The following is a 15,230-nucleotide window of genomic DNA, read 5'->3' on the forward strand; positions in this document are numbered from 1 at the left end:
ATGACCGATCGTTTCACTAGATAAGACCCTTCTTCCTCGGCTGGGATCCTTTAGAGCCCTTTGAAGCTGCATTTTAGAAGTTCAAAATTAGGGCACCAATGAAGTCCATTATATGGAGAAAAATCCTGAAATGTTTTCCTCAAAAACCATAATTTCATAATAAAATCTTGGATGACAAAGGTATGTTTTGCACAGAATCATTGTTCATAATGTCTTAGATCAGGACAGTCGGGATAAACAAATTCAATAATCAAAATATGGCCAAAATCTGATCAATATAATTGTTTTCCTCAACAACTGCATTGGCAAGGTCATATTCTGGTTATAAATGCATCATGAAAATATGTTAAATGCCGCAATTTGTTTAAACCACTATTCTGGTTTCCAGATTAACGCATATTACTGTGTTAATCAAAATTTTGAGACAGTAAAATATAGAGGAAATTAAATATGCATGTCTTAGTTTGTTCAGAATATGCTAAATACATTTATTTTACATGTAGAGCATGTAAACCTTCAGAATAAAGACTTAATCGGAATATGGACATTAATCAGAAAACAATGTGCATGTAAACATGCTCCATGTCTGACTATATAATAAAGGTTAAACACATGAAGTGATAATATATATAGTAACATGTATTGAACCCTGTGTTACCAAGGTTTTCACCTGACAGACGTGACCCCAGTCTGGGTCAGTGGTTATCCATCACAGCTCACCCCCGGCAATGAGGCACTGTACCCTGTCAGAGCATGTAATTTCACCCCTCTGGGTACTGGATGCAGGGGACGCTGTAATTGAGCTCCATACGGAGTCTAACAGAGCCACTAATCCTCCTGTTCTAAAGCACGTCTTCACCCTCCCCTCCCCAGCTGTGTCACATTCATCTACGTCCACTGGCCGGACACACGCCAACTTCATGTGTCCACCATAGCAACTGTCAGGGAATCACCGTCCACTGTTGTCCTCTCATTATATAGATCAGAAACGAACAGTCCATCCAAAAATCAATATTCTGTCATCCATCTATAAATATATAAAATTACTTGCATGCCTTGTGACCATTAACCAGCATCAGAGAAACATGCAATATGTTGTAAAATTATTAAAATATTCGCAGAGGGTGCCTCAAGTAAGTACTTTACATCTAATAGTTTGGGGACCCTTAACTGGAGTGTGTGTTTGCGGACATAATGGTGCATGTGTGGATTTTGATCATCTGTCTTTGCATGTGTTTAGGTTGGAGTACACATGTGTGTCATAAGCGCTGTCTGTGCATCTTGGACTCCGCAGTTTGTGGCGCCTTCTGATATGGCAGCGGAGCCCCGCAGCAGGGAGCCCTCATCACATGCACTTAGAAAGAGCATGAGCGAGCGGCCCGTAGAGTAAACTGAGCTTAGCTCTGGCACCAGCCGTGTGTAGAGGCCAGGGCAGGATGATCGCTCTGTGCTTAGCGTGGCTTAGCGCTAGCCGTGATGGAGCTGAGGGGGTGGGCAGAGGACTATGACAGTATATTGATTTAGTCTCATCTGTACTGCATGTTGTAGCCAGATGTTCAGAGAACAGATTGTAGCATCAGATACAGATTCAGCTTAGCGAGGCCTGACCTCTTTCATTTGGCAGGACTTGACAACAAGGAATATTGCTGAAGGTTTTTTGACTAAGATGGTTTTAACAAGCTTGGGTCATATGCATCAGTGCTATGTTACTGGAAGAAATTTCAACCTAGATCCTGCAGCTTATTATTATATTTATGCATTTGGCAGACACTTTTATCCAACCTACACTATCGTTCAAAAATATGGGTTCAGTAAGATTTTTAATGCTTTTTCTGCTAACCAAAGCCTCAGAAACTAATATTGTAAAAGTGATTGCATGATATAAACTTGTAATTGCGAGAAATAAAAATACAAATAACAAAAATATATTATATAATATATATAAATAATAAAAATAATTTTTCCTCAGAATCGCAGAATCGAGTTTATATATCGCAATTGTGACTTTTTTTCAGAACTGAACTTTGTAACTCACAATTGTGAGTTTATATCTCGCAATTTTGAGAAAAAAAGTCAGAATTTTGAGATATAAACTCGCAATTGCAAAAAACAAAACAAAAAAAAGTCAGAAAAGGTCAAGAAAAAGTCTTTAACTCAAAATATTATGCCTTTTTTTTTTAAATAAAATGACATGATTTCTCATAATAGTGAGTTTATATCTGGCAATTCTGACTGTATAACTCAGCGGGTTTAACAGTTTTGGAAAAAAGTCAGAATATATTGCGATATATAAACTTGCAATTGCGAGAAAAAAATTGCAATTCTGAGAAATAAAGTCAGAATTGTAAGATATAAACTTACAATTCAGACTTTTTTTCTCAGAATTGCGAATTTACATGCAATTCTGAACAAAAGACAAAGTTGTGAGTTTATATACAGTTTTGACTTATGTTCTCAGAATAGCGAGTTATATCCCGCAATTCCGACTTTATAATGTAACTCGCAATTGCCAGTTTAATTCTCACAATTCTGAGAATTTGTGAGAATTAAACCTCACAGTTCTGAGAAAAATAGTCAGAGTTGTGAGGAAAAAAGGTCAGAATTGCAAGATACAAACTCACAGTTTACATAAAAAGTCAAAAAGTAAAAATAATAATAATTCTTTATATCATGCAATTCTGAGAGAAAAAAAGTGAATTGCGAGTTTATATCTCCAAGGTTTGACTTAATTTCTCTTGCAATTATATCTTGCAATTCTGACTTTATAATTTGGAATAGTGAGTTTAAATTTCACAATTCTGAGAAGGAAAGTCAGAACTGTGATATGTAAACAATTTTAAATTTGCAGTTCTGAGAAATAAAGTCAGAATTGCAAGATATACACTCACAATTCAGACTTTTTTCTCAGAATTGCAAATTTATATATCGCAAATGTGACTCTTTTTTTTTTTTTGACTTTGTAACTCAGTTTTGCGAGTTTATATCCCATAACTCTGAGAAAAAAAATCAGAATTCTAAGTATAGAAAAGTCAGAATTGCATGAATAAAAAGTCAGAATTGTAAGATATAAACCAGCAATTGAAAAAAAAAAAAAAAAAAAAAAAAAAAAAAAAAATCTGTCTTTATATCACGCAATTCTTAGAAATTAGTGAAAATTAAACCTCACCGTTCTGAGGGGGAAAAAAGCCAGAATTACGAGATACAAACTCACAATTGAAATAAAAAGTCAATCAAGTCTCCAAGTTTTGACTTAATTTCTCAGAATAGCAAGTTTATATTTTGCAATTCTGACTTTATAGCTCAGAATGAGTTTAAATTTCACAATTCTAAGAAAAAGTCAGAATTGCGATATATAAACTTGCAATTGCGAAAAAAAAAAAAAAAAATAAATAAACTCAGAATGGCAAGATTTAAACTCAAAATTCTGACTTTTTTTCTCAGAATTGCACATTTAGATATCGCAATTGTGACTTTTTTTCAAAATTGTAACTCACAATTGTGAGTTTATATATCACACTTCTGAGAAAAAAGAATTGCAAGAATAAAAAGTCAGAATCTAAATATAAACTTGCAATTGTAAAAAAAAAAAGTCAGAAAAGGTCTTTATATCATGCAGTTCTGAAAAAAAGGCAGAATTGTGAGTTTATATCTCACAGTTTCTACTTAATTTCTCAGAATAGCGAGTTATATCTCGCAATTCTGACTTTATAACTCGCAATTGCGAGTTTAATTCTCACAATTCTGAGAATTTGTGAAAATTAAACCTCAAAGTTCTGAGAAAAAAGTCAGAGTTGTGAGAAAAAAGTCTAGAAACGCTAGATATAAACTAGAAATAGTTTAATAAATAAAAAGTCAAGAAAAAAATCTTTATATCATGCAATTCTGAGAAAAAAAAAAATATATATATATATCTATATCTCGCCATTTTTACTTAATTTCTTAGAATAATGAGTTTATATCCCACAATTCTGACTTTATAACTTACATTTGTGAGTTTCATTTTCACAATTCTGAAAAGTCAGAATTGCAAGACAGAAACTCGAAATTGCGAGAGAAAAAGACGCAGTTACCTTCTTTCTTTCTTTTTTTTTTTTTTTTAATTCAGTGGTGGAAACAGGCTTCCATTAATGTAATTTTGCATCAATTCGGTGCATCCTCGCTGAATAAAAGTTTTATTTTATTTCCAAAACAAGATCCCAAAATTACCCAGTCTTTTAAACTGTAGTGTTTGTGCATTTAATTCCTTTTATATAAGTTTATGTAAGTAGACAAATGATGTTTTTTAAAGCATAAATAGGGTGTTTTCATTTTTTATTTATTTTTTTGTAATTTCTCATCCATTGCTATTCACATTTGTTTATATCTATATATTCTTACTGAGTTTATTTGTTTTTTGTTTTACTGTGTATATTTTTATTTCTCCTAAGACATTTCAGAAGAAACTTCTTCAGGCCTGTGCAAAAAAAAATAATAATATATATATATATATATATATATATATTCTCTTAATGTTTCTAAGTAGCTTCCCCAACTCTGAAAACCTCTTGATCATAGAAATTAAAAAAAAAAAAAAACATTAATAATGAGAGTTTTGTTATACCAAAAAGCCAAATGTTTGCATTGTGTCTTTAGTCAACACACCTGTACTGAGTCTCATTGTTACGTATGACTTCCACACACACAAATGGACAGAATGTGCTTTCTGTCAGGCCTCAGTAAATGTCTGTTCCCCTCACAAATAGACAGATCCCATGAGAAACCACTGACTCTTTCTCATTCTATCAGTTTTTCACTCTTCTAACCTGTGTGATGACCTACAGGTGCGTGCACTGGGCCTCATATACAGACTCCATACCTTCAACCCAGACATCTGTGCACAACAATACTTCTTTTCCTCTGTCCTGCTCCCCCTCTCTGTGCTCCTCATTCTGTGTGTGTTGCTGTCTGGGTGCTGAGAGGCCCCATTGTGAGCGCTTGCTCCCCAGGCGCCCATTCTGCTGCTGCAGGCCGGCGCTCTTTGCAGTCATCCCCCCACCGATCAAGTTCCCCGTGCGGCGGGACACAGACCCCCCAGTCCCCTGAGCATCCTGCCGTGGCGGTCACAGCCCAATAATCCTGCCATCTAAAGTGGCTACATGGCGGTCTGTCAGTGGCCAGGCCAGATGGCTGTGTGCGGTTTAAAGCGTCCAGGCTTCTTTGTTGACCAAAGGGAATGATAGGGTTTCAGCAGACCAGATGTTTGACAGTGACCTGAACGATGCCATACTTTACATTTTACTAGTTATAATTGGGTCTTATAAATAAAAAACTTTTAAGTAATTAAAAAATAGGTATTATATGAAGCCTCCTTTTTTTTTTTTTTTTTTTTTTTTTTTTGCATTTTTTTTTTTTTTTTTGCATTTTTTGCCGTTAAAAAGTTTGGGATTAGTACGATTTTTAATATTTTTTTAAAGCATTTATTTGATCAAAAATCCTGAAAAAAAAGTAATAATGTTAAATATTATTTCAGTGTAAAATAACTGTTTTCTATGTGAAATGATTTAAAAAAGTAATTCATTTCTGTGATGCAAGGATGAATTTTCAGCATCGTTACTCCAGTCTTCAGTGTCACATGATCCTTCAAAAATCATGTGTTAAATGAATAAAAAGTGATAGCAAAGACTTATATTGTCAGAATAGATTTCTATTTTGAATAAATGCTGTTCTTTCGAACATTTTATTCATCAAATATTTCTCAAAAGAGAATCACAGGTTCCCAAAACATAAAATAAATAATTAAATAATTAAATAAAAATTATTAAGCAGCACAACTGTGTCTAAGATTGATAATAAAAGCAATAAATTATCATATTACAATGATTTCTGAAGGATCATGTGACACCGAAGACTGAAGTAATGGCTGATGAAAATGCAGCATTACATCACAGAATTAAAATATACTTAAAAATATATTCAAATAGAAAACCGTTATTTTAAACTGTAATAATATTTCACAATATTACTGTTTTTTTCTGTATTTTAGATCAAGTATTTGCAGCCTTGATGAGCATAAGAGAATTCTTTAAAAAACATGAAAAATCTTACTGATCCCAAAGTTTTGAATGACAGTGTATATGAAAAATATCACCCTAATACATTTTATTTAGTTACTTAGTTTATTTTCTAATTTAACAGTAATTTTGCTGTTTTGCACTTTTTTTATTGCATTATTGCAATGTGAATTATTCAACAGTCGTCTTAATGGTCTTAAAAATTGGATTTATTTATTTATTTATAAAAAATTTTCAGGAGTAGAACCTGGAAAGGTTTTTGACAGAAAAAACAGTAGCAATAATTTGTTTAAAATTATTTTAATATAGGCAGATAATATCTTTAAAATACATATCTCAATTAGAAACCTTTTTTTTTTTTTTGAAAAGTTGTAATAATTGGTAAACTTTATATTCAGGTTATCTTGTAATTGTCCTAAAAATGGACGTAATTTTAATATATATATATATATATATATATAGTTTTTATGGATAAAATCTGGTTCTTGACAGCAAGAATATGTAATATTTTGTTAAAGTCCATTAATTAGAAACAGATATATAATAACAGATATATATCATACAAATAAATATTCCTGTTAGAAATCTTAATGATCCTAAAAATCTTCATTTCCTTATATATTTATTTATTTACTTATTGAAAACCATCCATTTGCTGCCTCTAAAATCCAGTATACTGATCTGAAGAGCCTATAATTTTTTTTACAATCTCCAAATAACGATTGAACTTACTGTGAACCTAATTTAAAGACTGTTACTCATTAAAGCCGTCTGTTGTAATAGATCATTAGAAAGGCAAAAAAGGATGTCCCATGTGTTTAACAGCAGTAAGCAGTTTTACCCTAAAGGTTTGCACACCAAACAGTTCTACTGAACTGTGATCAGTTTTCATGTAAAGTACATGATTTGTTGTATTTTTGTTTTTTGCTTTTTTATAAGATCAGTACCTAGTAGGCCTATAATGAATTTTTGTTTGCCTAAAGGAAGAGAAAAAGAAAAATTGCACAAGATCTGCAGAGATTGTGGCTCCATCCCAGAATGCAACTGTAAAACCACAGGGACTGGTCGGATGATGCCCGATTAACTGTAGCAGAGAGGGAGCATCATCCAATTTTCTGCCTCACTGCCAGAGTGAAGCAATACCGTGTGTTGATACAATGACCTGAGCTAACCTCTTTATTAGACAATCCTGATTGAAAACATCTGAATTCAGCCTTAAAGACAGGCTTAGAGAGGGGCTCCTTCTCACTCTTCCTTACTTGGGCATAGTCAATGTTGAGATCAACAAAATCCACTTGAATGTTTTCCTAAAATATGATTGCTAAAATATGCATCAGTAAAAGATCTAATAGTTTAGGGTGTATGTCACAAAGCTGCTTTATTATAAACTGATGTGGTTTGAATAGAAATATAATAGACTGACCGCGTTCATAAGTCACATGCAGGTCTGTGAGGTGAGCTCACCATCTAAAGTACTGCCATACATGACACAAAAACATAAAAATCATAATAAAATTGAAGTTTCATAAATCTCACATTGACATATGACTCAAATCACCCCCACAGAAAGCAGATTAATTTTCCAGGTTTGCAGAAAGTACACTGTAAAAAACATTTTGTTGAGTCAACTTAAAATAATTTGTAATCTGGCTGCCTTAAAATTTTAAGTTCAGTCAACTCAAAAAAATGGTTAAATTATACTAAGTGACAACTTAGATATTTGAGTTCAGTCAACTTAAAATTGTAAGGCAGCTGGGTTACTTACCCATCTGCTAAGTTTAGCAAACACAAATATGTAAGTTGTTACTTAGTACAACTTAACATTTCAAGTTAACTAAACTTGTTTTAGTTGACTGAACTTAAAATTTTAAGGCAGCAGGGTAACAAATTATTTTAAGCTGACTCAAATTGTTTTTTTTTTTTTGTTTTGTTTTTTTTACAATGTATGCAAAAGTTTCCACAATACATCTACACTGTAAAAAACAATTTGTTGAGTCAACTTAAAATAATTTGTAACCTGGCTGCCTTAAGATTTTAAGTTCAGTCAACTCAAAAAAGATTATTCAACTTAAAATGTTAAATTATACTAAGTGACAACTTAGATATTAGAGTTGAATCAACTTAAAATTTTAAGGCAGCTGGGTTACTTACCCATCTGTTAAGTTTAGCAAACACAAATATCTAAGTTGTTACTTAGTACAACTTAACATTTCAAGTTGACTAAGCTTATTTTAGTTGACTGAACTTAAAATTTTCAGGCAGCAGGGTAACAAATTATTTTAAGCTGACTCAACAAATTGTGTTTTTTTTATTTTTACAGTGTATGCAAAAGTATCCACAATACATCTAGGTAACATAACACTGAAATATTACTATTAAAAATAACATTCTGTATTGGAATATATTTTAAAATGTAATTTATTCCTGTGATCAAAGCTGAATTTTCAGCATCATTACTCCAGTCTTCAGTGTCACATGATCCTTCAGAAATCATTCAAATTTTCTTGATAAGAAAGAAAGAAAGAAAGACATTTCTTAAGGAGAAAATCAGTATATTAGAATCATTTCTGAAGGATCATGTGACGCTGAAGACTGGAGTAATGATGCTGAAAATCCAGCTTTAATCACAGGAATAAAATAATTTTTCAAATATATTCAAATAAAAGGTATTTTAAATTGTAATAATATTTCACAATTTTAATGTTTTATAGTATTTTGATAAAAAAAATGTCGTGTACAAAAGAAACTTCTTTCAGAAACATCAAAAATTAAAATAAAATAAAATCTTAATACCATTACTAACCTAAAGATGGAAGTTTGTTTGCAGTTTGTGTGCTTTTTTATAGGCTACGCTAAATTTGCGCTTTCTTACTCCTTTTCTCACTCTCTGTCCATCTCTCCTCCTCATTTCGCTGCATCAGTGACTGTGCTGACATTAGCTGTAAAGTACAAAATCCAAACAAAACAAATGTTCACCAGGCAAATTGACCCTAAGTCGCTGTGGTTTCAACAGCTTTGAATCGTAAAAATTTTGGTCATCACCTTTCTTTTTTTCTCCCTCAGCCCTGAGTGGAAAAAAATGAAAACTGTATGCATGACCGTTTTCTATAAACATAAATGAAAGTTCATGCTGAGGAAAGCCAGACATGCGCTCTGGACATTCACAGACGCACTTCAGATATTGCTGCTCAGCATATTTCATTATAAACACGGTATGACTCAAGAATGAGCTCGGCTCCACATATTTATTTTTTAAAATGCGGCTAAATGCAGTGTACATATGTCACAAAAACGCTTAACGAATATCTTGTCGAGCCTAATAAATTACATTAAAGATAGTTAATGAAATGCACTACAAATGCTAATTTCTGCCAAAAATGTCATCTGTGTGAGCTCTAAAATACAGCTGAAAAAAAAAAAAAAAAAAAAAAAAAAAAAAAAAAAACCGGTAGCGAAGATAAATTTAGACATTGTGATTGATGCTTGATTGACACATGTCTCTCTCCCCGCTTATTATACTTGCAAACACAGATGTTTCACACCTCCACATGCTTTAGCCCACTAAAGGTGGTGTAAAACTGATGTCAGTGGAAACGTGAATGCGAGGGGTCGGATAAACTCCCTAATAATCCACTCAATCACAAAAACGTCAGTCAAAGGGAAACACTCCGTGCCTGCAGTCACTCGAAGTGAATTTATATGCTAACGTGGGTTTAAAAACACAGTGGGTTTTGGGAGCACAATGTTTGCTCCATTGTCTAGGGAAAACCCCCAGGAAAATTAACTTTTCTTAAGGCGGATTAATGCTTCTCCACCCGCCGAGCGGACCGCCCCGGGGTTAGCAATGCTAATTGTTAAATGCCTCAAATATTAAAGCAACATCTACAAAGTTGAGTAAAGTGCCATTTCCACTCATGTAACGTCATTTTATTTTTATTCAATTCGACTAGAGCCTAGAAATACACTGACAGCATTAGTTTTATGGCAGCAAAATATACGGTTTATTAACCCTGAAATCTGTAGGCTAAATTTGCATCAAATACAGTATTGGTTTATTATATTATAATATAATATATATTTAAATTTACGAATTTAAATTCTTTTTTTGTCTGCATCAGTCTATTCTCTGGGGGGAAGAAAACATTTTAAAAAAAATGCAAATATACATTTACTGTGTTTTCGTGCGGGTGATAATGAAGCGACCACCTCTACTGATATTAATGAGCTATTATCATGCAGGCAGATAACATTGTGTTTCTCTCTGCATGAGTCCAAATGTCATGCATACCATTCATTAGCAAAACTAACATTGTCCAAACAGGATTGCTTGAACGTGATAGTCATGCTGGACTTTTCTGACACGTATTAGAGAAGTGTATTGGATATGCTTGCTGTAAAAACTTTTGATTACTGATGCACGTATTTTATTCAGTGCAACAGAGCTTAAAATATTCTGCATTTATTTTCTCTACATGCTGAATATAATAAACATATCTTACGTTGTCCTGGTCACGTAGTCAGGCCTAAAAGAAATGTTGCACACGTTTGAATATTTGTACACTATTATAACTAAATAAAACGCTGTGATTATGGTTATTTCCATTCGTAAATGTTCATTATTAAGAATATTATTATTTTAACGTCCATAAGATGGAGCTAAGCGTCTCTTTTCACGATATGCACCATCTACCATAGAGTTGAGAGTTGTCAGCATGGACATCATATGATTTTATTATTAGGTTATGCATTGCTAAATCATATTAGATGAGCTATATTATTTTGTGTTAAAGTGTCTGTTACAGTGCAAGGCCTTTATACCTATGTTGCCACGAATTTAACCCATGCACGCACACAGTTTTTCTCCAGAGAAGTTTTTCACATTAGATTTAAACTAACATCACTTAATTACATTAGCTTAGCGTAATTAGTGCTATAAATAAAAGTGGACGCATGGCAACACTGAAAGCGCTCCTGAAGCGGGGCTCCTGCTGATCTGCTCTTATTGCTCCAGTTTCCAGGTTGATTGTATTTGTTAATTAGTCGCTAACAGCATGGTAATGCGTGCTTGATGGATAGCCGTGTGTGTCCCTGGCATTCGGCCCTGTGCTATTTCTGGCTAGCAGTTTTCACAAGCTCTTTCGCTACGAGGAAAAAAAAAGATCACTGCATAATAATTATAATTGCAATGTATCATAAAGACGTCTCTTATCCGAAACCGCTGTAGTTTATGACTTTGTGCTGAACTTTCGGTGCACTTATGAGGTTGTTGATTGATTTTGCTGTTTATTTACTCGCAGTCTACAAACACAACATGCTTAATTTTGGTAGTCATGGAATGCCTTATCTCGCTCGAGTTTAACAAAGCTTATAAGTGCCATGTTTCCATCATTTCTCTCCCCCTTTTGCCCGCCCGTGTCTGTTTTTCATTTAAACTTTTACTTCTCCGACCCTAGAGACATAATTATACACATTTTTCTTTCCGAAAGTCAGAGGGACTTGCAAACTGAGCCGAGTCTAATGCGGTGAAAAAACACAATTAAATGCTTGCTTAAAACATTTGGTAAACACACAGACATGCAACTAACTGTATCGTGTGGATGTGTAGGCCTATACGTAAAGAAACAGACAGGAAAACATCGAAATGTTTTAATTGTAAAGCTTTAAATATGTGACCCTGGACAACAAAACCAGTCATATGGTCATTTTTTTGAAACTCAGTGAGATTTATACATCATCTGAAAGCTAAATAAATGAGCTTGTTAGGATAGGACAATATTTGGACGAGATACAGCTATTTGAAAATCTGGAATCTGAGGGTGCAAAAAATCTAAATATTGACAAATTTGCTTTTAAAGTTGTCCAAATGAAGTTCTTAGCAATGCATATTTCTAATCAAAAAATAATTTTTGATTACAGTAGGAAATTAAAAAAATATATTTTTACTTAAGATCTTTACTCAATATGATTTTTGGCATAAAAGAAAAATCGATCATTTTGATCCATGCAGTGTATTTTTGGCTATTGCTACAAATATGCATGTGCTACTTAAGGTTTTGTGGCCCAGAGATACATATTACAGAAATTAGGTGGTAAGCTAAATGCATTAATAAAGAAAACAAAAATGTATACTGTTCTCGAAAAAGTTATTCAGTTGCAGGTTATTAATTGTTATCGTAACCTATAGCCTATGTAAAGCAGTTCAGACTATTTTTTTGTTTATTTTTATTTATCGTCTTTATTATTAATATAATATAAGGTAAATATGACGCTGAAAAGGTCAAAATCATCATGAAATACAACAAAAGCTGTCAATAAAACGCACAAACTTCGTAGTGGGTTTTAATTTTGGTCTGCTCCTCACATAAAGCTATAATATGGCGTCCACAGATGTGAAATAACTCAACATATGATGTTTGCGTTCCTTTCCGAGGCTTGATATCAAGTCAATCACCGTTCCATGTCAAAGACAGTCTTCAGAACCTCTGCGTTTCACAGAAGAACGCACGTCATGCTGGTTTGGAGCAACTTGAGGGTGAGTAAATGATGACAGAACTTTTATTCGGGGGTGAACTATTCCTTTAAGTCTGAACCGCAGCTTTTCCATAGCAGAGTCGACTGCCAGTCAAAGTGACGTCAGTCTCGTTCGAGTCGCGCTGAGGCACAGCGCTGTTGCGCGCTCCGAGACCCCCGTTAACTGGGCGCACACGCAAGTGTCACCATGATCAGCCTTATATGGGGTGGATCTTAAATCATAACTGCAAGATGAAGACGTGAACAAACGGCACATCCTTCTGAGCGCAGCATCATAGACTTCCTCGCGATCCTGAACCCTCCGCGCTGCACAATACTACACTACGGCACGGCCAGACTGCCTACAGCTGCCAGGCGGGTAGGCGGAGGCTGGAAGGGGGAACACATCTATTTTCTGCTAATAATAATAAGCAACAAAATGAAGCGGAGAAAGATGGTGGTAGCGGCCGGCTTCTGCCTCTCGTTCTTCATGGGCACGCTGATGAATTTATTGTTCATTCCGGGATTCGAGCACCACGGCGAGCGGGTGCATCGCTACCACCACGAGAACCAGCAGCAGCCCGACGCGGACGCTCCTGCCCGGCTTCGCGTCGACGAGCTGCCATCCGTCGAAACGGCCACCGTCGGGCGACTCCCGGAGCTCCAGCGGCAAATACGCGAGCGGCTGGACGAGGTTCTGCGGTACCGTCAGAGACGGGCGCACTGGGTCGGCACCGGACCGCTGGAGCGCAGGCGGCTCATGGACCTGGAGCAACGCAGCGAGTGGGAAACGTACAAAGGAATCGGGAAAAACAATAATTACGATCAGTCGCAACCGACTCCAGCTGTAGCCATAGCAACAAAATCGCACCGGGAGTTTACGCACGAGTCGGTGCTCGGCTGCGGCAGCATTGATAACGTTACCAATGTCCAGTATCTGGGCTCGGGATACACAAAGGCGGTGTACAAGGCGACTTTGAACGGCAGCTTCTCCGTCGCGTTAAAATCGGTGGATTTTGGGGGCCACGATATGGAGAATTGCGTGAAGAAATACGGGTCGTCTACAGACTGTTACAAACTCGCATCCTTCAAAATCGTCAAGGAAATGACGCTGATGGAGAGACTGCAGCACCCTAATATTCTCAAGGTAATAAATCTGACTATATAATTTAAATCACAATCGCTCAGTTAAAACCACATTTTACACTACGTGCACACTTAAACGTTTTCGTCGTTATAACACTGTTTCCATTTATTTAAATCGTTACAATCATTGCTATCAGTTCTACCAATTTTCAACTCATTTTCTTCACCAGCAATTTAATTCGAAGTAGCTGAATTAGTGCAACAGCCTATGAACTCATTACTTTCATTATACCACTTAAAAGCCAAAGCTGGTTTTAAATTTCAGCGTACTAAATTTTTTGTGTGTATTTACATAAGTGACATTAATAAACAACATTCATGCAATGCTATGGAATTAAGTTGAACTGCTTGTAAATGCTCAGTTTATCACTTAGTTATTGTTGAAGCGCAATATGCGTAGCCTAACTTAAACACTTGCGTGCACATTATAATTTTATCAATTAATGGACTCATTAAAGCAATTTCTAAAGCAGTATCTAAAGATAAAAAGAGTAAGTAACCCAGCAGGTATTTCTAATGTAAACTCGCGTTTTTACGGTGTGAATCTCATGTGTGAATATTTACGCCTGTAGCATCAAAATCAACACAAGCTCGACGTGTGTGTGTTTTAATAATTAGTTTTAGTAATCATTTAATCAACAATGACTAAAAATGGCAATCGGCTCATTGTCCGCGTATTTAGTGCCCAATTTTAGGGCGCTCAGAAACGGCTCTGTTTTGCCTTGTGTGTCATTTATTTGACATGAGCGGTTGTGTAGTTGTTGAAGTCGTAATCAGCTCTTGTAAACATAAGCGAACGAGACTCTGAAATTAACAGCCCTCGTTTATCTTCTGCCTCTGTCTTCAGACAGTCCTGCAGTGCAGCCAGATTCAGAAATTAGCCAGGTTTTGTCCACAAAAAATGTAAATAAAATTATACTTAGACTTATTTAAAAACTGTATTTGAATTTAATTTAATTGATGAATTTAATGTAATGCATTAATTTAACCTGTTACCTGAATTTAATGTTTCTGTATTTCAGAAAGTCATTTTGAGGCCTTTCTAGTTATGGATTTAGTGCTCCTGTGGACACGGTGCAGCTAAAACGAAGTGGATTTTGATTACAAAAAGAAATATAATCTAGTTTAAATTGTAAAAAATGAGAAAATCAGTTCCAATTTCACCCTTTAAAAAACATGTATTTTCTGGCAATCAGTCCAACCACTGCGAAAGTCAAAGAGTTTAAAATGTTAGAATTTAGTTGTGCACATTATGCGTAATGTCCAAGATAGTTTTGCTGATTTATCTCATAAGCTTGATATGTATTTGGCCTGCAGAGAAACACTTCCCTCACAATTTAATATGGCCACAGAAGCATGGTTTATTTAATTTCAAAAGCTGTAACCGTCGAGGTCCTGTTATTGAAGGCTTTATCAGAAGCTGTATGTAGATTGGGGCCGCCGACCTGATTTCATTCTGCGTGCTCACAGCAGGGGACCAACGGTGCGAGACCCCAGTTAATGAACTCGCACAAAAGACACAGT

General features: G+C 35.0%; 1 protein-coding gene across 1 annotated transcript in view; it reads left to right on the forward strand.

Annotated features, from left to right (window-relative positions):
- Nucleotides 1-11,909: 11,909 nt before the first annotated feature.
- Nucleotides 11,910-15,230, forward strand: part of pkdcca (protein kinase domain containing, cytoplasmic a) — a 35,451-nt gene continuing 32,130 nt past the window's right edge. The window contains exon 1 of the mRNA XM_051126792.1: nucleotides 11,910-13,707. Coding sequence (XP_050982749.1) covers nucleotides 13,000-13,707 — 708 coding nt within the window. The 5' untranslated portion in view covers nucleotides 11,910-12,999. The remainder of the gene's footprint in view (nucleotides 13,708-15,230) is intronic.

The sequence above is a fragment of the Labeo rohita genome, chromosome 13, assembly GCF_022985175.1.
Source record: "Labeo rohita strain BAU-BD-2019 chromosome 13, IGBB_LRoh.1.0, whole genome shotgun sequence".
NCBI classification, from domain to species: Eukaryota; Metazoa; Chordata; class Actinopteri; order Cypriniformes; family Cyprinidae; genus Labeo; species Labeo rohita.